Raw genomic sequence first — 25,624 nt, forward strand, 5'->3', positions numbered from 1 at the left:
AATCTTTTATTGAAATTTAATATAAAAATAAAATAATTTTAATGTATTGTTAATATAAAATAATTTTATACATATATCTAATTACATGATATAATGTTAGTAAAAATAATCATATTTTATATTACATTGTTGGCATGATTATTCAAGAGATAACAGCGAACATCACGAGACAATTTTATATCTAAATTAAGCTAAAATATTAATGCCTAACTAAATAGAAATTATAAAATTGATTTAATAACTTTTTTGGGTGAACATTTGATTTAATAATTAAAACTTGATAAAATGTAGATGGTTAAATTATACTGTATTTATTTAAGATATACAGTAATAAAATAAAAAATAATTAAATTGAATAAATAAAATAAGGGAAGCAGCTCCTTCACCGTTTAGCTGATTACCACCCTGAACTCTAATGCGATAAAAATGACCACCACCACCGACGCAGCCTCATTGAAAGCTCAGCTGCTGAAAACGGTGACCACCATCCTCACCAGCCGCCGTGACCCCCACACCGCGCTCAAACCCTTAATCCAAAATCTCACCCTCCCCACGGTACTTTCCGTCCTCTCCTCCACCCAACTCCACCGCACCCACTCCGCCACCCTCCTCTCCTTCTTCCACATCTTCCGCCACTCTCCCCACCCTTCTCTCTCCTCCTCCTCTGAGCCCTCCTACCCGGCCTCCTCGTCCACCGCCGCTACTCCTCCGCCCACTCCCTCCTCCTCAACTTCGTCTCCTCCGACCACCCTCACCACTCCCTCCACCAGCTCCTCCTCCGCCGCCCCCGCCTGCCGTAACCACTCCTCGACACCTCCCTCTCCGCCAACGCCCTCTCCGACCACCCCGACCTCGCCTTCTAGCTCTTTAACAAGATGAAGCGCCTCCGCATTAAACCCAACCTCCTCACCTACCATTCCCTCCTCTCCTCCCTCGTCTGCCGCCACCCTCATTCCTCCCACTCCATTCACCTCTCCAAACAAGTCTTCAACGATTCCCTTAAGCTCGGTATAACCCCAAATACCACCACCTTCAACATCTTGATCCATGGTTCTTTTCTTGATAATAATTTTAATGATGCTCTTAGCTTCATGAACCAAATGACTGATTTTGCTTGTTCTCCTGATAATATCACTTACAATACTATTCTTGATGCATTGTGTAGGAAGGGCCAATTGAGTAAGGTTAGGGAGGTTTTGCTAGAGATGAAAGGTAGCGAGGTTTCCCCAAATAGGAACACCTATAATATCTTAGTTCATGGCTTTTGTAAGTTGAGATGGTTGAAGGAGACTGTCGAGGTTGTCCAGTTGATGAGAGCGAACGACATGGTACCGGATATTTGGACTTATAATATACAATCATGAGGGGTTTGTGCGACGAGGGGAAGGTCAAGGAGGCGATTAGCCTAAGGGATGAGATGGAGAGCCTGAGGGTGATGCCGAATGAGGTTACCTACAATACTCTGATTGACGGGTGTTTTCAATGGCGGGGGTGTGTGGAGTCATTCAAGTTGGTTGAGGAAATGAAGGGAAAGGGAGTCAAGACAAACGCGATGACTCACAATATAATGGTGAAGTGGTATTGCAAGGAAGGTAAGATGGATGAAGCCGGCTGTGTCGTGGCAAAGATGGTGGGGAGTGGGTTTTTACCGGACTGTTTTACTTATAATACTATGATCAATGGTTATTGTAAAGCAGGAAATCTGGGAGAAGCTTTTAGGATGATGGATGAAATGGGGAGGAAAGGTTTAAAGATGGATACTTTTACTTTGAACACTATAGTGCACAAATTGTGCACGGAGAAGATGCTCAAAGAGGCATACGAGTTGACTGTGAAGGCTGCAAAGCGAGGTTATATTCTCGATGAGGTAACCTATGGAACTCTAATCATGGGATACTTTAAAAATGAACAAACAAACAAAGCTCTGAAGCTTTGGGATGAGATGAAGGAGAAGAGGATCATTCCTAGTGTTGTCACTTATAACACTATAATTAGGGGGTAGTGCCATTCTTTAAAAACTGATCAGGCTATAAATAAATTGAATGAGCTTTTAGATAAAGGTTTGGCCCCCGATGAAGCTACGTGTAACATAATTATTCATGGTTACTGCTGGGAGGGAGCAGTGGAGAAAGCATTCTTGTTCTATAACAGAATGGTTGAGAACTCATTCAAGCCGGATGTTATTATATGTAACATTCTTCTTCGAGGGCTTTGCAAACATGGTATGTTCGAGAACACATGGATCATTAAAGGTAGGTACAACACGTTGATTTCCGTCCTTTGCAAAGAAGGGAAACTTGATGAAGCATTTGACCTCATGACTGAGATGGAGAAGAAAAAATTAGGGCCGGACCGATATACTTATATTGCCTTCATTGGTGCACTTACTCATGCTGGGAGAACTGAGGAAGCAAACAAATTCATGTCAAAACTCCTAGAGACAGGTCCAAATATGATAAGTGAAGATACTTCACAAATTCTTGGTGCAGGCGACAAGGATTACTCAGAACAGATAAGTAATTTTTGTACTCAAGGGAAGTACAAAGAGGCAATGAAACTATTTCAAGAATCAGAGCAGAAAGGAGTTAGTTTGAATAAATCTGCGTGTTTCAAGTTAATGGATGGGCTATTGAAGAGGCGAAAAAGCATATCGAAGGCCTCTTTATCAGATTGACACAATAAATTCAAATTGGCATTTGGATTCCTGATATTCATGATGTTGAACCCATTTTATTGGTGGTTTTGCTGTGATGACGATCCAAAATTTCATGTAAGTATCCAATTTTCCAACATTATATTAGATTTTATGGCGTTTGTAAACTGTGACTGTGTAATCAATATTTTTTTCCCTGGTAATTATTATGGATGGTATCCATAGTTAAAGGTTAGAGAAAGTTATTCATGTCCTCAAGAGATGTTTTATATGCTTTATTATCTGCACGAACAGAGTGTTACTTTAATAGAAATTATAGATCTATTCTCACACTGCAATCCATTATGCAACAGACATGTTAGGAGTCTGAACAGAGTCCACTTGTTTTTTATTGTTTTAAATGATAATAATAGCAAACTACCATTTGGAATAAGGTGCGTTCTGTTTTAGCAGGGTTTCTTGAAGGATCAGAAGATCCTTGGTTCTTATCCAATCTGTTGCCTACCCAGCATGGTCCGTGTACTGAATTTCACGGTTTTTGTTCATAAATACAATCGTCAATCCATATGATTTTATTTTGTGTAGCCACAAAAATACTGTATTTTGCTTTTCATGTTCGACTGGATCATTTATTTGTAGGGCGTCTTCTATATGGTTGACTTAATTTTTCTATTTTTTAACATGGCGTCTGTCACGGTTTTACTTTTCGTTTTTTCGTTAAATCTTGCTTCTCCTTGTGGTAGGATTTAGGGTGCCTCTAATTTGAGCGAAAGTAATTCTTTTACCGTGAACTTTCTCATTCTTAGAATATCATCCTATTCGTCTTCTCTGTGATTGTCATGAGCTCTGAAAAAAATACACTACTTGATTCCTACATCATTGTTGTGGTTGCACCAGTACGACTGGATTTACCAAATGTCTAGATTAGGGCCAACTTCCTTTGTGGACTTGTGGTGGCACTCTAATCGGCAGATTGTGTATGAATTTGTAACAGAACAGAAAAGAGAGAGATTTGTTTGAATGTATAACACCCTGAACTTTTTATTGGAAGATAGTTAAGAATTTTGGAGAGAAATGTGATAGTGGATTTAGATTTAGGAGGAAAAAGGGTGTCTTGGAGACTTTCTCACTGATTGTCAATACAATAAGAAGATTATATCCCCTCCTCCCCCTTTTTCCTCCTATCCAAATTAAAATGCGAAGCTTCTAAATGGATTGGATTACTGTCAATGTAAAAATATAAGATAAATTTGCCTTCACAATTACATTTTGGATCTCTGGCTAGTAGACTTCCTAAGTTTTAACCATGTCAGGAACTGTAGCATTGTTAGTGTCAGAAGTTTTGAAAATGTTCTGTTTGGATTCATGCCATTAAGTGATCTTAAGATGATTAAACACAAAATGTTCAAGGAAAAAAAAACTCAACAAAAAAAAATTCTCTTCATTACTTAGTCTTAATTAGTGAATAAGCATGTTAAAGTGTATTTTTTATTCGAGTATCCTAATTATTTCATTTAGTTGTAGGATAACAGGTTTGGGTTGCCTACAATGAATCTGCATGGCTTTTATGCAATACTGTGGACAACTCCATCAACATCTGTCGGGTTAGTTCTCATGATTTTTTTTCCGCTTATTGCTTGGTGATTAGAACCAGACATCATTTGTGTTTTTTTCCTTCTTCGGTAGGGGCTGGGGGGCTGGGGGTAAGGGAAAAAATCACACTTAATCACTTTAGTTTTTTTTTTCAAGTATACTCTGAGTCTCTGATATGGGGATATCAAAAGTTGGTTCTTCCTCCAAAAGTAATGTATTATGTATGGTTAAAGAGATGCATTGTCTCTCTCCATCTTTCATATGGCTTTTTCTTTTCAGTGTTTATGAAATCAAGGTCTCTCCTGCAAAAGTAAATGTGTTTTTAAAAGGTTGCATCCTTTTATCTTCAATCTTTCTTATAGTTTTCTCTCTTTTTTTGTTTCCACCTCACTTTTTATTACTGAACCCAAAAAAAAAAATGAATTCTATCCAAGGAGTGAAAATAAGCTAGGTTATCTTAAACAGGCCTTTTGATTTCAAATAGTTGGCTTAGGCCTTGCCTATATGCTTAATATAGTGCCTTTTTTAAAGCCTAGAGTGATCATTTTTAAGATCAGGTATAAAAGTCATTTAAAAGATCTAGGACCTTCAAATTTAACTTTCTAAATCAAATAAATAATGCATTATATATGAGTATAAGAATACTAATATAATATGCATTATTTAGTTATACAAGTTGGCATGCAAAAGCCTAAAAAAGGCTTTGACGCTTTGTAGAAAGTGGTCACCTTGGTGTCTAACATGTTTTATAAATGAATTAGGATCTAGTCCAAACTAGGACAAGGACCTATTTGAGTGCATGGACCAAACTATAGGACAATCCCTGTCAGCATTCATATGAAAAAAAGGTTATGTCTTTTGTTTTTTATGATCTTTAGGACCATGTCTCAGTAAATAATAATTGTATTTTTGGGCCTTTTATAATAATTTGATCAGTAAAAACCTTTTATAGTTGAAGATCTTCATTTTCTTTTAGTTCTTTCTGACAATTATGTATTTGAGTTGTGCACTAAAAGTTGAGACTGCTCCAACCTTGAGTTGCATAATAATGCATAACCAACAATTCTGGCAATTTACTCTGGCAAATGACAGTAATTTACTGTTTGAATCAGCGCTACCGCTTGGTCCTACGTCGCTTGGCAGCTGTTCCAGATTCCTCTGTCTAGCTACCTTGTTTAGTATGGTGACAAGGAAGTGTATACAACTTGTATATTTTGAAGTTTAATTTTTTTTTTTGGGAAAATACTTTCTCTGTTGAGAAGTTAGTTGGATATGGTACAGCAGCAGATAATTTTATCGCCGCCACTGCCCACCGATCACTTTGCCATAAGGGTTAGCAGAAGCATCAAGGGTCATCTTATCCAATGTTGTACTACCAATTTACTGATCATAGTTTGCCTAGAACTTTAATAATTTTGAACAGTAGGCCAGAAAGCAAATTAAGGGTCCTTGTTTGTGTTTATGAGGTGACATAGCAATGGTGGTTATGAGCTAAAAGGCAAGTAAGGTCCATCTTGTTTTGTCCTTGAAAATATGACCATAGATTTTGGTATTTACTTCCATTGATATTCATAGGGTAAAGCACAAGAACACAACCAATGAGTAATAACTCAAATGGCATAGTCTCCCCATACTCAATTAAGAGGTTGTGGGTTCGAGTCTCCTATCATTGGTAAAAAAAAAGCACAAGAACACAGAATGAAGAGGTTATATATGATTATGTGAAAGATCAAAGAATTCCATCTTTGTAATTTATGCATCATGATCTGTACTTCATTCTTGCTACATATGCTCAATTAAGAGCATTAAGTTTCGAGTTAATAATCAATTTCGTCTCTGAAAGACACTTCGATCTCCATTTTCGTTCCCGAAAGTCAAAATTAATAAAAAACGTCCTCAAAAGATACCTGAGTTGATCACGTTCGTCCTTCCGTCATTTCCATAGCTGAGATGGCAAACGTCCGCTTACGTGGCCCATTAACTGCCAAGGTGGCAAACGCCAGGCTGTAGCATATTGTTGATGACTAGATAAGTCTTGTTTAAGATGTCAAATTAGTTCTTGGAATGGATAAACCCTAATCCCAATCTGAACGATAAATACATCGACGTGATCACTTTTAGTGGTAGTAGAGGTAAGTAGGAGTTGTAATCCCTGGCTGGCTGAGTGGATGGAGATAGGAAATGGTGGTTGTGGTGGTGGTTTGTCACATGCATCGCACGACAGTCATGGATCTAGTGCTTCGATGCGAAGGAGGAGGGTGAATTCTCATGATGGATCATGTTTCTGTGGGCTGAAGACTGTGATTAAGAAATTTGGGACAACAAAGAATCCGAATAGATTGTTCCATGCATGTCCAAGGTACTGGGTGAGTGATGGTAAAAGAAGTTAAAGCTTTTTCATGTTGTTCTATGCTGTTGGGTGTTGTCTGATTTTTTTGTTTACTCCTTTCTGAAATTGCAGAAGGGCAATCACTGCAATTATTTTAAGTGGGTTGATGATGATGAATTTGAAGCAGTGGATGTATGTGGTACAAAGAAAGATGCAGGAGCTGATATGGAGGTTGAATGTGACTATGATGAATGGAGGGTGAAGGTGGCATAGAAGTTGGGCAGCTTGGAAGCTGAAGTTAGAGCTTTGAAACTGCTAATGGTTTTGTTGTTTGTAGTAGTTGTGATACTTTGTTGTTTGTTCTGTACTTCTAAATAAACCCATTTATCCTCTATGAACATGTAATGGTGTATTGAATTTGTTGACTTGAATGGGAGTAGTTATTTGAAGTTGGAAGCAATTCCCTGTTAAATGTGGATAATTTTATAAAATTTGGCAATTAATTTTGTGTCTCTATTTGTATGAATTATGTTGAGGCATAAACAAAATGAACAAACTAAGTAATCTTAGTAGTAACGTGTCATTGAAGGCTAATTGTCACATTGTCTTAACAGAGAAATACCAGAATAAAGTTATAAGATTCTTAACAGACAAATACATTGTCTGTAGACTAAATTAGCATACAAAAATGCAACAAACAGAATGTTGTGTCATACACAAAATGAGTCAACCATAACACATTCCTAACAAATCAAACTTTGTCATCAGTCTTCCTTGGAGCCTTGAAGCCTGGAGTAGGCACAAAGGTCATGAAGTTGGCCAGCCGTTTAGCAGTTCCAGAACTTGTCCCCTTAATGGTCTCAGCAGAAACAACCACAAATCCAGTTGCAATATGCTTAGGGAAGGACGTTAATCTTGCTTTTCTTTTGATCACTTGCAACTTAGGTGGCCTAGCTATCAATTGATCCTGTATAATCCAGTACCAAATGAGTTTATTAGATGATTAGGCAAATGTGAAATTTTTTAGGAGTGAGGAGTGATGATATTACTTATAGGGTATCTTGGGTTGGTGGGATGCATTCGGATTCGCTGCTGTCAATCTCTGATTCAGAGTGGGTGGGTGATGGAAGTGAAGGCAAAGGTGCCTCTGCTTCTGTTCCATTATCAGTATCAGTAGGGGCAGCATTTAATTCAGGTTCAGCACCTTCTGTAGCAAGGGTAACAACTGTCAGTTGTAGCTGCATTTGTTTGGCATGTTCCTCAGCATCCACAACCTTTTTCTTTGTGCAACCTCTTTTGTTGTGTCCAACCTCACCACAGTACATGCACCGGATTGGGTTGTATTTTCTTTTCATTTTTGTCTTTGACCCACTCGGTTGTTCTTCTTTGTCCCTTCTTCGCTTCTTTGTAGGCCTTCCAGGTTTAGGCTTCACTGGGGGTTTTCACCGGACTGTTTTACTTATAATACTATGATCAATGGTTATTGTAAAGCAGGAAATCTAGGAGAAGCTTTTAAGATGATGGATGAAATGGGGAGGAAAGGTTTAAAGATGGATACTTTTACTCTGAACACTATAGTGCACAAATTGTGCACGGAGAAGCTGCTCAAAGAGGCATATGAGTTGACTGTGAAGGCCGCAATCTCGATGAGGTAACCTATGGAACTCTAATCATGTGATACTTTAAACATGAACAAACAAACAAAGCTCTGAAGCTTTGGGATGAGATGAAGGAGAAGGGGATCATTCCTAGTGTTGTCACTTATAACACTATAATTAGGAGGTTGTGCCATTCTTTAAAAAATGATCAGGCTGTAGATAAATTGAATGAGCTTTTAGATAAAGGTTTGGCCCCCGATGAAGCTACGTGTAACATAATTATTCATGGTTACTGCTGGGAGGGAGCAGTGGAGAAAGCATTCTTGTGGTAGGATTTAGGGTGCCTCTAATTTGAACGAAGAAAATTCTTTTACCGTGAACTTTCTCATTCTTAGAATATCATCCTATTCGTCTTCTCTGTTATTGTCATGAGCTCTGAAAAAAATACACTACTTGATTCCTACATCAATGTTGTGGTTGCACCAGTTTGAATGGATTTACCAGATGTCTAGATTAGGGCCAACTTCCTTTGTGGACTTGTGGTGGCACTCTAATCGGCAGATTGTGTATAAATTTGTAACAGAACAGAAAAGAGAGAGATTTGTTTGAATGTATTAACACCCTGAACTGTTTATTGGAAGATAGTTCAGAGTTTTGGAGAGAAATGTGATAGTGGATTTAGATTTAGGAGGAAAAAGGGTGTCTTCTTGGAGACTTTCTCACTGATTGTCAATACAATAAGAAGATGGTAGTTATGGTTCTAATGTGCTGAAAATAGTAGTATGTATGTAGTTTATGTGTTTTCATGGTGCGACAGGGATTGGGGTTATTGTGCCTTCCTAGTTGATGGCAATTTTAATTATCATTTGTTATTTGCAGATGGGTCTCATTACTATTGTGTGTCACCATGGGGGTTCTTTTGTGACGAGTGAAGACAATGTCGTCTCATACACTAAGGACCATGTTTCAAACATTCCGAAACTTGACCCTGATCGGCTAGACGTGTTTTTCCTCAGGGAGTACTACAAAAAGCTTGAGTATGATAAGGTGGAATACTATTAGTGGCTGGTTCCAAACAGACCCTTAGAAACTGGTATAAGAAAACTAAATTCTGATGCTGAGCTCCTGGAGATGTGCTTCCATGCTAAAGGAAACCACGGAGAGGTGCATGTGTACTATGAGCATGGGGTATCTATTCCAAATTATTTGGAAGAAACAGCATCCAAAAAGGGTAAAGAGGTGGTGGTTGAAGTCCCTACCCAACCAATTTTATTGAGAACAGAACCAAGCTCCAGGGCCATTCCTCCACACCTAGTTCCAAACCCATGTATCAACCAACCTAAAACTACTGAACCCACCCAGCAGCCAACCTCTACCATTTCGAACCCAATTTCTATGGCTGCTACCCCTGCCCCACCCAACCAAAATATGAACCATATTCAAGTACCAGCTCCAACCACCAATTCAACCCTAATTCCCAAATGTACTCCAACCCGGTGCTTAAGTCAAAACCAAGTAAGATTTTCCAACCCAAATGGCCTTCAAAGAATGAGACATAGAAGAAAGGGGTTGCTTCAGAAAAAACTGTAAAGAAAGGTGTTGCTGCGAAAATAATTATAAATAAAGGTGATGCAAGAACAACACTGAATAGGAGATATATAACCAGGGCATTAGCTAAAGGTCATGTGACAAGACATACAACTAAAGGGAAGGGAAAGCAAGTTGAGACAGTTGTGTTATCAGAATCTAAATCCTCGGACAGTTATGAAAGTGCAGAGGATAATGCTTATAAGCCCGGGGCTGAAGAGAGTTCCAGTGATGAGGAGATTACCAATACAATTCTAATAGATAAAAGGAAAGAGGTTAACAAGAAACATCTTAAAAAAGTTAAAGTTAGTAAATTGAGGAAGGAGATACTCCAAGTTGATGATGGTTTGGTGCCTGAGGATGATTCGGGTGAAGATGATGAGTTATTTTTTGGACCAATAGCAGACCCTAGTCTTAATGTTGGTGGTTATGATGCTCATGATGAATATCATGATGATTCAGATGGGGTAGATTCTTGGCATTCGAAAGAAATGAAGACACCTCCTAACTCAGAGGATGAATTTGGTGAAGTTGAGAATGACGAAGCGTTCCCTGTTTTCAGAGAAGGCACAAGATTCGGGGAACTCCGCCTAGAAGTAGGGATGAAATTCAATACGAAGCTGGATTTTAAGGAGGCTGTGAGGGAGTATTGCATATAGCAAGGTAGGAGAGTTTGGTTCAAGAAAAATGATAACGTAAGGTGCCAGGCTTTATGTAAAGGTGAGGTAATTATCAATGGACGAGAAAATCCGCTGGTAAACAGTTACTGGCGAGGTTTATACCATTAGATTTATTCCACCGCTAAACCCGATGCCCGATGGTAAATAGGTTACCGGCAAATTTTTTTTGTAAATCCGACGGTACTCAGCGTTTTTCTTGTAGTGATCGTAGCCTTGTTGTCTCCTCAATCTGTCAATGCTGCAACTTGTTAGAGGAAGATATGTTTCATTGCTTTAGGGATTGCACAAAAGTCCTGCTAGTTTGGATCGGAATCATTTGGGTTTTGGTTAGACGGTAGCTGATCTTGGTAGGAATTTTTATAGCTGGATCGAATATAATACGCATGCTCGGGAGTTTCTTTTCTCGATCGGCGGCTTTATGGTGAATTTGGCGTGACCGTAATAATGACGTTTTTAATACTGATAATTCCTGAAATACTTCATAGGTGGTTCATTTAATAAAGCACAAAGCAAAGGATTATAATTCCAATTCTTCTCTCTTTTTCTGGATTTCTCCCCTTGCCTCCATGATTAAACTTAATTATGATGCTAGTGTCTTAGAATGTCGACATGTGACTGATTTTGGGTGTATTTTTTGAGATTACTTGGAAAATTTGATCAAGGACTGCTCTGGCATGCTTCCAGAGCAGGGTGACATTGTTTGGTGCAAATTGTAGGCCATCTTGTGTGGCCTTTGTTTGGCTTGGAATTGTGGTTTCAAAGATCATCAAATCCAAAATATGTGGATAGCTGAAACATGTGTAATATGAAAGCAGATTGAGATAATGGCATATCAACATGGCAGTTGATTAATTAGTTGAAATGGGACATTGCAACATGCATGGGTCTGTATCCATATATGTAAGTGCTATCCAACCGTTATTATTATTATTTTATTTATTTATTTATTTTTCACTGACATATACGCTGCATATATAGTTCTGGAATGGCACTTTAGCATTCACATATACCCATCACTGCTTTTTTCTGACATAGACAAAAAAAGTTGCGAGTGAAAATTTTAACGAAAATAATTCATCACTTTATGATGAGATAACAAACACATGCATCTATTAGTTGCATGTGTTAAGTAATAAGTACATACTTTTTATTCAATTCATTGTAGCTTTTGTTTTTGTGTGCTAACCAGTTGCACACTGAATTTTTTATTTCTTTTTTTTTAATTTATGTGCTATTATTATTTCATGATCAGATACAATAAAGTCAAAAATTTAGAATTGTCTTATTTTATATTTATTTACATAATATTAGATATAATAAATATATAATTTAGATATTATATATATATATAAAATTATAGATGTTAAATTAAATAAAATAATTTTATATTATTAATTTTCTAAAATTTCTGCAATAAAGTATGTGGTCTTCAATTCTTTTCAATGTCCAATAATCTCTTGAAGTTTCTCAGTAATTAATAAAGGAGCTAAGCTAGCACACCTAATTAAAACAAAAATGTGTTAGTAAGTTAAGTATTTTCTCAGGCGTAAGAGGTAATAATAATTGTTAAAATAGTTTATAAGAAATAAATTTATATAGGTCTTTTTAAAGCTTGGAAAAATAATTAACCTATGATGATTGGTGCTAAACCTAGCCATACAATATTTTACAGACCAAAAATAAAAAATAAAAATCTTGATTAGGCACAAATAACTTCCCTAATCAGTGACTAGTTCTCCTCTGATTTGGGCATCGGAAGGGACTAATTTGATTAAACTTTACTCCAAACTTTACAACCACATACCCTTTAAATTTAGATATAGCTTTTACCCGTTCTTAGTTAGTAACGAACTTTGGCTTTTCTTTTCTTTCTAAAAGCTTTGTAAAATGAAACTTTGTACTGTTATTCACAATTAGAAATTATACAGATAAATTTAAATTCAAACAACCCTAGAATAAAAAAAAGAGAGGCATAGTGTAAACCCCAGTTAAATTAGTAGATAATTAGTCAATAAATTAGTTTTTAATAAGGAGGATTAGAAACGTAAATATTATATTAAATTAGGGTAGAGCTCATCGAAACGAGAATTTTGACACTAATTTCGAATAAATCAGTCCAAAATTAAACCGAACGGGCCGAACCGGTTGAACCGGACCCAAATCGGGCCGTGGGCCCAACCGGACCAGCCCTTTAAGTAAACCCACGTTCTTCTTCTCTCCATTGTTGGCAACGTCGAAGAGCATCAGGGAGAGGAAAGAAAGAACGTCAAATCGTTACGCTAACTTCCAACTCCCGTAACTTCTCCGTCCGAGCTCCAATCGCCGCACTGTTTGCGGCCACGCGTTCACCGCGTCGAACTCTACGTTTCTACCAGAATAATTTTACTGGTAACTTGTTTAATCACTCTCAGTCTCATCTTCCCCCAATTTTCGAATTTTAAGTGGGAATATTGAATTTCTTTGATTTCTGATGTTTTAGGATCCAATTAGCTTGAGAAAAACGTTCACTCTTACTTATGTGAAGCATAGGTAAGGTGAGGATACGATAATTCTATTTTATTTTTATTAAATTTAAGTTTTGAGAATTAAATTGGATATATATATGTGTTATGATGTGTATTAGGTTGTGAATAAATAATTGGAGCTTGAAATTGTGAATACTGGAACTTGGAGGAAGCGGATTAGTTGAGGTTTTGAGGGCTGTGTTCTTTTAGGAAAATTGTCTTGAAATAATACTTGGGAATCGGCTAAGGTATGGTTTAGGTTTCTTGCATTTAATATATAATGTTCTGTGAAAACTTAGGCTAGATGACAATTGGATAAGTTGGAATGCAGATGTATGTTTAATGTTTAGTAATTTGTCGATGAATATATTTGGTTGAAGTTTATTGGATAATTAGTTTTTAATTTTGGATGATGAATGTTGTTATGTTAATTTGGAGAGAATTATGGTTGAATGTTATTGTTGATTAACTAATGATTTGGTGAATTATTGATTTGAGGTATAACTATTGTGGAGGTTGTTGTGATAACGAGGTATTTTGTGTTAAAAGCCTAGGATTTGTGAACTATCATCTTTAGTTGAATTTTGGTTGTTGGATTTGAATATTGTATGAGTTTAATCGTTGATCTGAGGTAGATTTATTGTGGTGGTTGTTATGATGATGAGGAATGGTATGTTGAATTGAAAAGAAAGCAGGTTTGGACCCGAAAAGGGTGGCAAAGTCCGAGTTTTAGAGGAGATGCTACCGAAATTCTATAAAAATTAGAGATTTAGTTTATATGATTATTTATAAAGATTTAAGATTCAAAGGTTATATGGTTTGATTTTGAGTTATTAAGAAAATAAGCATGTTTTAAGTTTGATTCATTTGGAAAAGAATGAATTATGTTTTGAATTGGAACTATTGATGGACGGAATGAGAGGTGTGATAATGAAGGATAATGATTGAATATGATTGACGTATAATGATGAATGAGATGCGATTGAGAATGATGTGGATGTTGATGAATTTTAATTGAATTATTTATATGGCTTATGAATTTGAATAATCTGAGATACGAGATTCCCTGGATTAAGTGCCGTGGCTTGCCACCACGTGTACCAGGTTGAAAACTCGATACTCTGTTGACCCTACGACGTAAGTGTGACCGGGAACTATATAAATTCCCGGGAATGTTACCCCCATTGAGCAATATTGATTATTTGAGAAAAATCTATGCATAGACTCTTGGGGATGCACGTCGGGGGACCGTCTAAGGACAATTCAGACTTGTCGGGTTGGCTGGATAACTGACAGATGAGCCTCATCAGCCATAGGACAGGCATGCATCATATGCATATTACTTGAATTATTTGCTTGTGCTTTAATTGGGTGTGCCTATCTGTATTTGCCATGCTAAATGTGTATTTGTTACCTGCAGTAGTTGTAACCTTCTTGTGTTTGCCTTTATCTGTCTATTTGTCTGTGAAAATGCATGATGGAGTTGGAGGTATGGAGGAATGGCAGTATAGGACTTAGATTTAATGTTAAGTTAAGTTAGGATTAAATATTTTTAGGAAACCACCTTTTATGGCTTCTGTTTAATATTTTAAGCTCTATAATCTGAGTGTCGGCGTTCTAGGATTGCCTCTGGCATTCCCAGGACCTTATATATTATGTGTGTGGCACCTTTACCATACTGAGAACCTCCAGTTCTCATTCCATATTATGTTGTTGTTTTTCAGATGCAGGTCGAGAGGCTTCTCGTTAGGCGTCTGGACTCTTGAAGCAGAGTGGTTACAGGGTTATTTTGTCATGCTATGATGTATATATATATATGTACTTTTGGGTTTTGGATATGTATGTATATATGTGTAAATATTCTCCAGTCAGTCTTGACTTCGCAGGCTGAGTTAGGAGCTTGTTATTTTGTATCTTTGGCACCCTATTCCTACTTCTGTTATCTTATGTTTGACAGTTACAGTTTTCTTAGCACGCAAGTTAACTCGTTCCTTGAGCGTTGCGCTTTTATCTCGCGATTTTTATTTCCCCTATTCTTCAAGGCTCCTAGCATATTATAATTCTTCTGCTATTATATGTACTCATTTTATTTTAGAGGTCGTAGTACCACACCACCTTCGTTTTACGACTTAAGCATAAGGCTTAGTGTGGTAGGGTGTTACATTATGGTATCAGAGCAGTTCGTTCCTATAGAGCCTGAAAGACGGACTGATTGTACTTCTGTGCATTCTCTGTATATGTGTGTATGTGCTATTAGGATATCTGATTGATATATGTGGCATAAACGTTTGTGAGCATGCATTTGGAACTTAAAGCATTAGACCTGCGATATTGAGACTGATCAACTTAATATCACTTGTTTGGTGTGTATAGGGACCAGATGTCGACTCGCGGACGCGGTCGCGGGCGAGGTAGAGGTAGGACAGGTACCGTTACTCCTGCCCCTATAGGGACTGATCCAGTAGACTTTATGGCTGTCCTGGGAAATATGGCTGCAGCTATGCAGGCAACAGCTGAGGCACTGGGTAACCAGATGAATCAGGGTAATCATGGGAACAATACTGATGAGGACGGTCCTATGACGCTTGCTACGTTTCTGAAAGTTCACCCTCCAACCTTTAGGGGAACCTCAAATCCCACTGATGCAGATAATTGGATTCAGGCTATGGAAAGGGCGCTACAGGCACAACAGGTTCCTGAAGAGCAATGGGTTGAATTTAGAACTTATCAGTTGCAAGGTGAAGCTCAGTATTGGTGGCAGGGAACCCGACGTATTCTGCAGCCTGATGGTGCTGTAATTCCTTGGGAGGTCTTCCGGACAGAGTTCTATAAGAAATACTTTCCTAATTCAGCCAGAAATGCCAAGGAACTTGAACTGATCCAGTTAAAGCAGGGACAGATGACTATTGCTGAGTATACTAGCAAATTTGAGGAGTTATGTCACTTTTCTCGTATCTGTCAAGGTGCGCCTGAAGATTTTGCTGAATGGAAGTGTATTAAATATGAGGGAGGTCTTCGGAGCGATATTCTGAGCTTCGTTGCCCCAATGGAGATCAGGGTGTTTTCTGAATTGGTGAATAAGAGTAGGGTGGCTGAGGATTGTGTGAGGAAGGCGGCAGCAGAGAAAGGGAGTTTGAGGATGCCTTTTCAGAGGCTTTCAGGGAGGAATTTTGCCCCGAGAGGTAGGAATTTCAAGCGTGGAGGTTTTGTTCCACAGCAGAATCAGAGTCAAGGTAATTACAGAAGGCCGAATACTAATGCTAGTCAAGGAAAAAGGTTTGGGAAGCAGCCACAGCAGGATCTGAATTGTCAGAAGTGCGGAAAGTATCATCCTGGAGTTCCGTGCAGACTAGGACTTGGAGTGTGCTATTCCTGTGGACAGCCCGGGCATATAGCCAGTAATTGCCTGGAGAAGAAGAACTATGAGACTGGTAGGGTGCAGCAGCCGGGGAGAGTATACACCACTTCTACCATAGGTGCTGAGGGATCTGAGACACTGATTAGAGGTAATTGTGAAATGGCTGGTAAAATCTTCAATGCTTTATTTGATTCAGGAGCAAGTCATTCATTTATTGCATTTGAAAAGGCCCATGAATTAGGATTGAGAATGGTGGTTTTAGATTATGATTTGAAAGTATATAATGCTACTCATGAAGCTATGGTGACTAGGATAGGATGTCCACAAGTTCCCTTTCGAGTACAACAGCGTGAATTTGTGCATGATTTGATTTGTTTGCCTATGACTGGTCTTGATCTCATATTGGGATTGAATTGGTTATCCAAGAATCATGTTTTGCTTGATTGTTCTGAGAAGTCAGTACAGTTTATGCCAGAAGGGTCAGAAGCACCGGTTGTGGTGAATAGTTACTATTTGAATTCTATGATAGTAAACTGTTCTGGAACTGAGTGTCAGGGTATTATGTTATTAACTGCGGGAGTATCAGGTGATGATCAGAGTTTAGAGCAGATTCCCATTGTATGTGAATTTTCAGATGTGTTTCCAGATGATATTAATGAATTTCCACCTAATCGGGAAGTTGAATTCGCAATTGAGTTGGTGCCTGGAGCCGGTCCGATTTCAATTACTCCTTATAGGATGTCACCTTTAGAAATGGCTGAACTGAAAGCTCAGCTGGAAGATCTGTTGGGTAAGCATTTTATCCGACCAAGTGTTTTTCCGTGGGGAGCGCCAGTGTTACTGGTAAAGAAAAAGGATGGGAGTATGCGGCTGTGTGTCGATTATCGGCAATTGAATAAGATCACTGTGAAGAATAAATATCCGTTGCCTAGAATTGACAATCTAATGGATCAGTTACAAGGTGCTGGTGTGTTTTCTAAAATTGATTTGCAATCTGGTTATCATTAGATAAGGGTTAGAGACGAGGATATCCGAAAACTGCTTTCAGGACGCGTTATGGTCATTATGAGTATACAGTGATGTCTTTTGGGTTAACTAATTCCCCGGCAGTATTTATGGATTATATGAACAGGATTTTCCGACCGTATCTGGACAAGTTTGTTATTGTCTTCATTGATGACATTCTTGTTTATTCTAAGACTGAAGAGGAGCATGCTGATCATTTGCGAACTGTGCTGCAAATTCTGAGAGACAGGAAGTTGTATGCTAAGTTATCTAAATGTGAGTTCTGGAAGAGTGAAGTGAAGTTTCTCGGCCACGTGGTGAGTAAGCAGGGAATAGCTATGGATCCTGCTAAGGTGGAAGCAGTGATGAATTGGGAGAGACCAACTTCAGTGACAGAGATCAGGAGTTTCCTAGGTTTGGCGGGGTATTATCGCAGATTCATTAAAGGATTTTCACAGCTCGCCTTACCTTTAACTAAGTTGACTAGGAAGGATACGCCTTTTATCTGGACTCCGGAATGTGAAGAGAGTTTCCAAGCATTGAAGCACAGGTTGACTACTGCACCTGTATTGGTATTACCTGAACCAAGTGAACCGTTTGAAGTGTATTATGATGCATCTCTGAAAGGGTTGGGGTGTGTTCTGATGCAGCACCAGAATGTTGTAGCATACGCTTCACGGCAGTTAAGGCCACATGAGATGAACTACCCGACACATGATTTAGAACTTGCTGCTGTTGTGTTTGCTTTAAAGATTTGGAGGCACTACCTCTATGGCGTTAAGTTTCATGTTTTCTCAGACCATAAGAGTTTGAAGTATCTTTTTGAGCAGAAAGAGTTGAATATGCGTCAGAGGAGGTGGATGGAGCTTTTGAAAGATTATGATTTTGAATTGAATTATCATCTAGGAAAAGCGAACGTTGTGGCGGACGCTTTGAGTCAGAAGTCTTTATATGCAGCTTGGATGATGCTACGGGAGGAAGAGTTACTGAAGGCATTCCAAGGTTTGAATTTGGGAGTTAGAGAAGAATCTGGAATCCTGTGTTTGAGTCAGTTGCAAATTTCTAGTGATTTTAAATCAGAACTTCTGAAGGCTCATCGAGACAGTGAAGCGTTACGTAAGGTATTACCAGCAGTCGAACAGGGGAAATAGTGGAGAGTGTCAGAAGGACAGGATGGTTTGTGGAGGTTCAAGAACCGGATTGTTGTGCCAGATATTGGAGACCTGCGACAGAGAATCTTGAAGGAAGCTCATAAGAGCGGGTTTTCAATCCATCCAGCGAGCACTAAAATGTACCAAGATTTGAAAGCGATGTTCTGGTGGCCAGGTATGAAGAATGATGTGGCATTACATGTATCTAAATGTTTAACGTGTCAGAAGGTCAAGATTGAGCATCAAAGACCATCAGGGACCCTTCAGCCTTTGGAGATTCCACAATGGAAATGGGAGAGTATTGCAATGGATTTTGTGATAGGTTTGCCTAGAACCCGGTCTGGTTATGACGCTATTTGGGTGGTTGTGGATCGACTGACAAAATCAGCTCACTTTCTTCCTATCCGAATAAGTTGCACAATGGAGGAATAGGCTCGAATGTATATCAAAGAGATTGTCAGATTACATGGTGTGCCTTCTACTATTATATCTGATAGAGATCCCCGTTTTACATCAAGGTTTTGGGGAGCTTTTCAGCGTGCATTTGGGACTCAGTTAAGCTTGAGTACTGCGTATCACCCTCAGACAGATGGTCAGTCAGAGAGAACTATTCAAACCTTGGAGGATATGCTAAGGGCTTGTGTTTTAGACCAGCCGGCGGGCTGGGATCGGTATATGCCATTAGTAGAGTTTGCTTATAATAATAGCTATCATGCGAGCATTGGAATGGCTCCATATGAGGCTTTGTATGGCAGGAAATGTCAATCTCCGTTGTGTTGGTATGAAACTGGAGAAAGGAGTTTATTAGGGCCTGATGTGATAGCTGAAACGACTGAATAGATAAAGAAGATTCGTAGTCGAATGCTTATAGCCCAAAGCCGCCAAAAGAGCTATGCTGACCAGAGGCGAAAGCCTTTGGAATTCAAAGAAGGAGAACATGCCTTTTTGAAAGTTACACCAACCACTGGAGTGGGAAGAGCTATTAAGACTAAGAAACTAAATCCCCGTTATATTGGACCGTTTGAGATCCTGAAGAGAATTGGGCCAGTGGCTTATAGAATTGCCTTACCGCCGTATCTTTTGAATTTGCACGATGTGTTTCATGTATCGCAGCTTCGGAAGTATACTCCTGACGCAAGTCATGTTCTGGAACCAGAACCAATCCAAGTAAGAGAAGATCTAACACTTCCAGTAATTCCAGTGAGAATTGATGATACTAATATTAAACGATTACGCGGAAAGGAAGTATCATTGGTAAAAGTAGCTTGGAGTCGAGCTGGTATCGAGGAACATACCTGGGAGCACGAATCAGATATGCAAAAAGACTATCCACATCTCTTTTCAGGTAACTAGATTTAAATTTTGAGGGCAAAATTCTTTATTAGGTGGGTAGGATGTAAACCCCGGTTAAATTAGTAGATAATTAGTCAATAAATTAGTTTTTAATAAGGAGGATTAGAAACGTAAATATTATATTAAATTAGGGTAGAGCTCATCGAAACGAGAATTTTGACACTAATTTCGAAGAAATCGGTCCAAGATTGGACCGAACGGGCCGAACTGGTTGAACCAGACCCAAACCGGGCCGTGGGCCCAACCGGACCAGCCCTTTAAGTAAACCCACGTTCTTCTTCTCCCCATTGTTGGCAACGTCGAAGAGCATCAGGGAGAGGAAAGAAAGAACGTCAAATCGTTACGCTAACTTCCAACTCCCGTAACTTCTCCGTCCGAGCTCCAATCGCCGCACCGTTTGCGGCCACGTGTTCACCGCGTCGAGCTCTACGTTTCTATCGGAACAATTTTACTGGTAACTTGTTTAATCACTCTCAGTCTCATCTTCCCCCAATTTTCGAATTTTAAGTGGGAATATTGAATTTCTTTGATTTCTGATGTTTTAGGATCCAATTAGCTTGAGAAAAACGTTCACTCTTGCTTATGTGAAGCTTGGGTAAGGTGAGGATACAATAATTCTATTTTATTTTTATTAAATTTGAGCTTTGAATATTTAATTGGATATATATGTGTTATGAATGTGCATTAGGTTGTGAATAAATAATTGGAGCTTGAAATTGTGAATACTGGAACTTGGAGGAAGCGGATTAGTTGAGGTTTTGAGGGCTGTGTTCTTTTAAGAAAATTGTCTTGAAATAATACTTGGGAATCGGCTAAGGTATGGTTTAGGTTTCTTGCATTTAATATATAATGTTCTGTGAAAACTTAGGCTAGATGACCATTGGATAAATTGGAATGCAGATGTATGTTTAATGTTTAGTAATTTGTCGATGAATATATTTGGTTGAAGTTTATTGGATAATTAGTTTTTAATTTTGGATGATGAATGTTGTTATGTTAATTTGGAGAGAATTATGGTTGAATATTATTGTTGATTAACTAATAATTTGGTGAATTATTGATTTGAGGTATAACTATTGTGGAGGTTGTTGTGATAATGAGGTATTTTGTGTTAAAAGCCTAGGATTTGTGAACTATGATACTTAGTTGAATTTTGGTTGTTGGATTTGAATATTGTATGAGTTTAATCGTTGATCTGAGGTAGATTTATTGTGGCGGTTGTTATGATGATGAGGAAGGGTATGTTGAATTGAAAAGAAAGCAGGTTTGGACCCGAAAAGGGTGGCAAAGTCCGAGTTTTAGAGGAGATGTTGTCGAAATTCTATAAAAATTAGAAATTTAGTTTATATGTTTATTTATAAAGATTTAAGATTCAAAGGTTATATGGTTTGATTTTGAGTTATTAAGAAAATGAGCATGTTTTAAGTTTGATTCATTTGGAAAAGAATGAATTATGTTTTGAATTAGAACTATTGATGGACGGAATGAGAGATGTGATAATGAAGGATAATGATTGAATATGATTGACGTATAATGATGAATGAGATGCGATTGAGAATGATGTGGATGTTGATGAATTTTAATTGAATTATTTATATGGCTTATGAATTTGAATAATCTGAGATACGAGATTCCCTGGATTAAGTGCCGTGGCTTGCCACCATGTGTACCAGGTTGAAAACTCGATACTCTGTTGACCCTACGACGTAAGTATGACCGGGCACTATATAAATTCCCAGGAATGTTACCCCCATTGAGCAATATTGATTATTTGAGAAAAATTTATGCATAGACTCTTGGGGATGCACGTCGGGGGACCGTCTAAGGACAATTCAGACTTGTCGGGTTGGCTGGATAACCGACAGATGAGCCTCATCAGCCATAGGACAGGCATGCATCATATGCATATTACTTGAATTAATTGCTTGTGCTTTAATTGGGTGTGCCTATCTGTATTTGCCATGCTAAATGTGTATTTGTTACCTGTAGTAGTTGTAACCTTCTTGTGTTTGCCTTTATCTGTCTGTTTGTCTGTGAAAATGCATGATGGAGTTGGAGGTATGGAGGAATGGCAGTATAGGACTTAGATTTAAGGTTAAGTTAAGTTAGGATTAAATATTTTTAGGAAACCACCTTTTATGGCTTTTGTTTAATATTTTAAGCTCTATAATCTGAGTGTCGGCGTTCTAGGATTGCCTCTGGCATTCCCAGGACCTTATATATTATGTGTGTGGCACCTTTACCATACTGAGAACCTCCGGTTCTCATTCCATATTATGTTGTTGTTTTTCAGATGCAGGTCGAGAGGCTTCTCGTTAGGCGTCTGGACTCTTGAAGCGGAGTGGTTACAGGGTTATTTTGTCATGCTATGATGTATATATATATGTACTTTTGGGTTTTGGATATGTATGTTTATATGTGTAAATATTCTCCGGCCAGTCTTGACTTCGCAGGCTGAGTTAGGAGCTTGTTATTTTGTATCTTTGGCACTCTATTCCTACTTCTGTTATCTTATGTTTGACAGTTACAGTTTTCTTAGCACGCAAGTTAACTCGTTCCTTGAGCGTTGCGCTTTTATCTCGCGATTTTTATTTCCCCTATTCTTCAAGGCTCCTAGCATATTATAATTCTTCTACTATTATATGTACTCATTTTATTTTAGAGGTCGTAGTACCACACCACCTTCGTTTTACGACTTAAGCGTAAGGCTTAGTGTGGTAGGGTGTTACACATAGCGTGTGATGAATGTGAGTGTGAGTGTGAGCAAGTCAGCTAGTCCAACTAAGCAACAACGCGTGGACCATGTTTTTCTATGCTAAACCCATAAATATATCATATATTGGAATCCAGTTTTCTTGCAATATTGGTGTCATATATATGCTCAGTCCAATTAAAGTGGCTCTTATGTTCAAGGAAGAACTTGGAAATCGCATCACAATGTTCCTTCTTATGGTGACTAAATCAGTTATGGCAGCACTTCTTATTCCTCCAAATAAGTTAAGTTTGAAAATAATAATGAGAGCTAGCTACTTGCTTGATTTTATGCAAAGATGAAGTATATGGAGTCAATGGAGTATATGTATAATATGTACAATGAGAATTTAGGAAATATTTGATTCGGTAGGATATCAGATGTTTATTATTCTTGGTATTCGGATGGTTATTCTGAATAATATAGGTGTATTGTGTTTGAGAAATTAGTAGTATTTTATTCTGGATATTCATTTTTTAACTTATATTGGGCCAAATAAACAACCCATTGTACACATTATACAGATATTCTATTGGCTCCTTAGCAAGATTGTTATGCAAATTCATTGAAAACACATATGCACGTTTAATTTGATTTATATATAGAAGTATTTATAAGGATCTATATTTTAAAGATAAAATATATTTTTATTTTATAGTACGAAAATTTGGAGGATTTATCATTCCTTTTAAACATTATTGTAAGTGGAGTATATGAAAGTTGAATGATTAAGTATTATTTTGTATTTTTCAACAAAAGTCTTCATGAGCTAGTTGTTCCTGATTTTTGTTTTTTTGGTGTCTTTAATATCCGTTCTTACTGATTAATTGCGCGTATGATCTCGCTGCTGCATTAATTATTTGCGGATTATTACGAATTTGAATGTCGTCTCATCACACACACAGAGTATATATACATGTCATGATCCTATTGATCCATTAGATAATTAATTGAGGAATGTTGGTTTGTCTAACTTAATAATATAATATAATACTTCATCGTACTTTTAAGTCATCCATGCATGATACACTCATACACATGATGTTGAAATTAAATTCGCATCATATAGAGTTGGTACGGTGTTGCTCTATTAATTATAGTGACGCTTCTGCTTCAAAAAGTGTTTTATATATATTAAGTTCTAGATAATTTAGACAATAAAGCAAAAACTATATAATACGTCATTTGACGTCTTAGGTAGTTCAATTATTTGAAACTTAGAAGAGGTTTATCACATAAAAAGTCCACACGGGAAGATTTTATTAATTTTCATAAAAGTGTTCTTTACACTAAAATTCGTATAGCTAAGCTAAAAGTCTAGAAGATTGTTCTTGAGCATGTTTCAAATAATCTTCATCGAAAATATTTAGTAATCAAAGAAAATCAGCCAAAAACAACCATAACTTACTTTATTTAGTATTTATTAATTGTTGTGACAATTAATAAATATTAAATAAAGCAAGTTCTGATTATTTTTTTTGTCTCTCTAACATTATCGAATTTTCGTCTTATATTGGATTCATTCATTTATTAGCATAATGTTAAACTATGTGTTTGGTCAAAACAGAGATTACACTTGAGTCAAACGAACATAAAAAAAAGCAATTGATAATAGTATTATGAGGGTTACATTAAACTGGATTGTATTTGAGCTTGAATATAAGGCCCAAACTCTTAGGGAGGTGGTTTTCAACTTGGTCTGCGTTAGACAGCCGTCGTCCGAGTTGTTTGTGGGAAAATGGGAATGGTACCTACAAAACACTCCGATACCTAAGTCAGTAAGGGTCTTAGTAGATTTAAGTGTATTAGAACTTAAATATACATAAGGGTGTCAATGTATTTATCCACCAAAGGGGAGTTGTCACCCTGTAGCGTTTTGTCCGACCTCTTAGGAGGTCGGTTATATGGTAGATATCCTTTGAACTTTTATGCGCTTTTAGATCTTATTTATGTTTTGAGTCAGGTATAAACAAATAGTATTTAGAATTATAAATAACTATAGTCCTCACGTTCCTGTTAAGAAATTTTTGTGAGATTTTACTGATAAAAATTAGCCATAAATAACTATCACTACTAGAAAATTAATTGTTACAGACAGATATTTCTGACGGATTTTATCCCACGGAAATACAGACGGAATTTCAGAGGAATTTTTTGTCGAAAAATAAAAAAATGAATTAGCATAAATTACAGACGGAAAAAAAATCCGTCTATAATTCTGTCGAAAAAATTAATTTTTTCCGTAAAAAATGGTTACAGACGGAAAAATCCGTCTATAATTAAATAGACAAAACGCTGCATTTATTAAATTATTATAGACGAATTTTCCGTCTGTAATTTAAAATTTCTGTCAAAAATATTAGAATAAAGATGTGAAGATCACGGTCATACCTCTTCATTTCACACCACACTTTTGCGATTCCACACTCATTCCTCTGAATGCTTCGTCGGCGGCGCTATCAGCTTTTGCACCGCCGGCTCACCGAACCTCCATTGCACTCAACTTCCATCAGCCTTGCTCACATTGCTCCCTTCCGTCGCACTCCTTCCCGGTTCTTCTTCGTCGCAGCCCTTCCGTCGGCCTTGCTCGCATCGCTCCTTTTCGAACCCTAATGTGCGTTTCTCTCTTCGATCTCGCCACTAGTGCTTGCTCTTTTCTGCGTGTTGCTGTGTTTCTCTCTTCGATCTTGCCTCAGCTGTGCAGTTAACCCTAATCTCCTTTCTCTTTCATTGCTGTTTTCTTTCTTTCAATACCATCTCTAACTCTAATTATATTATCCTATGTTCCATCACTATGATTCTATTTCCTATTCTATGATAAGAACTTGTAACTGTTATAGTTTTTTATTGTGTTCTTATAAACTTGTTCGTGAAATCAAGGTTCCTGAATGCATTTGACTAGTTTCATTTTTATTGCTGAGGAAGAGGAGGAGGTATGCATATGCATTTTCTGTTGTCATATATGTTTCATGCAAAACTGTTTGAAATTTTAAAATTTTATGTTGATAAGAGATTGTGCTTTGTTTGAATCTGCAGGTTTACTCTGATTTTGATGAATTAT

General features: G+C 37.6%; 1 protein-coding gene, 2 long non-coding RNA genes and 1 pseudogene across 5 annotated transcripts; all 4 read left to right on the plus strand.

Annotated features, from left to right (window-relative positions):
- On the plus strand, positions 447-8,505 carry LOC107612996 (annotated as a pseudogene).
- On the plus strand, positions 2,772-5,424 carry LOC107636405. Its single transcript, XR_002348293.1, has 3 exons — positions 2,772-3,166; positions 4,178-4,257; positions 5,359-5,424. It is a non-coding gene; the product is annotated as an uncharacterized LOC107636405 (long non-coding RNA).
- On the plus strand, positions 13,138-14,761 carry LOC110263088. The gene is made up of 2 exons (XR_002348130.1): positions 13,138-13,192; positions 14,669-14,761. It is a non-coding gene; the product is annotated as an uncharacterized LOC110263088 (long non-coding RNA).
- Positions 15,287-22,156, plus strand: LOC110263151. 3 transcript variants are annotated; one of them, XR_002348294.1, is made up of 3 exons: positions 20,377-20,411; positions 20,500-20,628; positions 22,105-22,156. XR_002348294.1 is itself a non-coding variant. In XM_021103941.1 (2 exons), exons 1-2 carry the CDS (start codon positions 15,325-15,327, stop codon positions 22,128-22,130), a joined length of 1,152 nt encoding a protein of 383 aa, XP_020959600.1. In that variant the 5' UTR covers positions 15,287-15,324; the 3' UTR covers positions 22,131-22,140. The 3 variants fall into 3 exon arrangements, 1 of the variants encoding a protein (XP_020959600.1); XR_002348295.1 differs by lacking the exon at positions 22,105-22,156 and adding an exon at positions 21,604-21,649; XM_021103941.1 differs by lacking the exons at positions 20,377-20,411; positions 20,500-20,628 and adding an exon at positions 15,287-16,450 and having other exon boundaries at positions 22,105-22,140.

Source organism: Arachis ipaensis, chromosome B01, assembly GCF_000816755.2.
Source record: "Arachis ipaensis cultivar K30076 chromosome B01, Araip1.1, whole genome shotgun sequence".
Taxonomy (NCBI): domain Eukaryota; kingdom Viridiplantae; phylum Streptophyta; class Magnoliopsida; order Fabales; family Fabaceae; genus Arachis; species Arachis ipaensis.

Bases quoted from the DNA above. Each gene is read 5' to 3' on its own strand.
- LOC110263151 (XM_021103941.1), top strand. From the start codon at position 15,325: ATGTCGACTCGCGGACGCGGTCGCGGGCGAGGTAGAGGTAGGACAGGT. The intron at 16,451-22,104 runs GTAATTGTGAAA...GTTGTTTTTCAG, and splicing joins ATCTGAGACACTGATTAGAG to ATGCAGGTCGAGAGGCTTCT.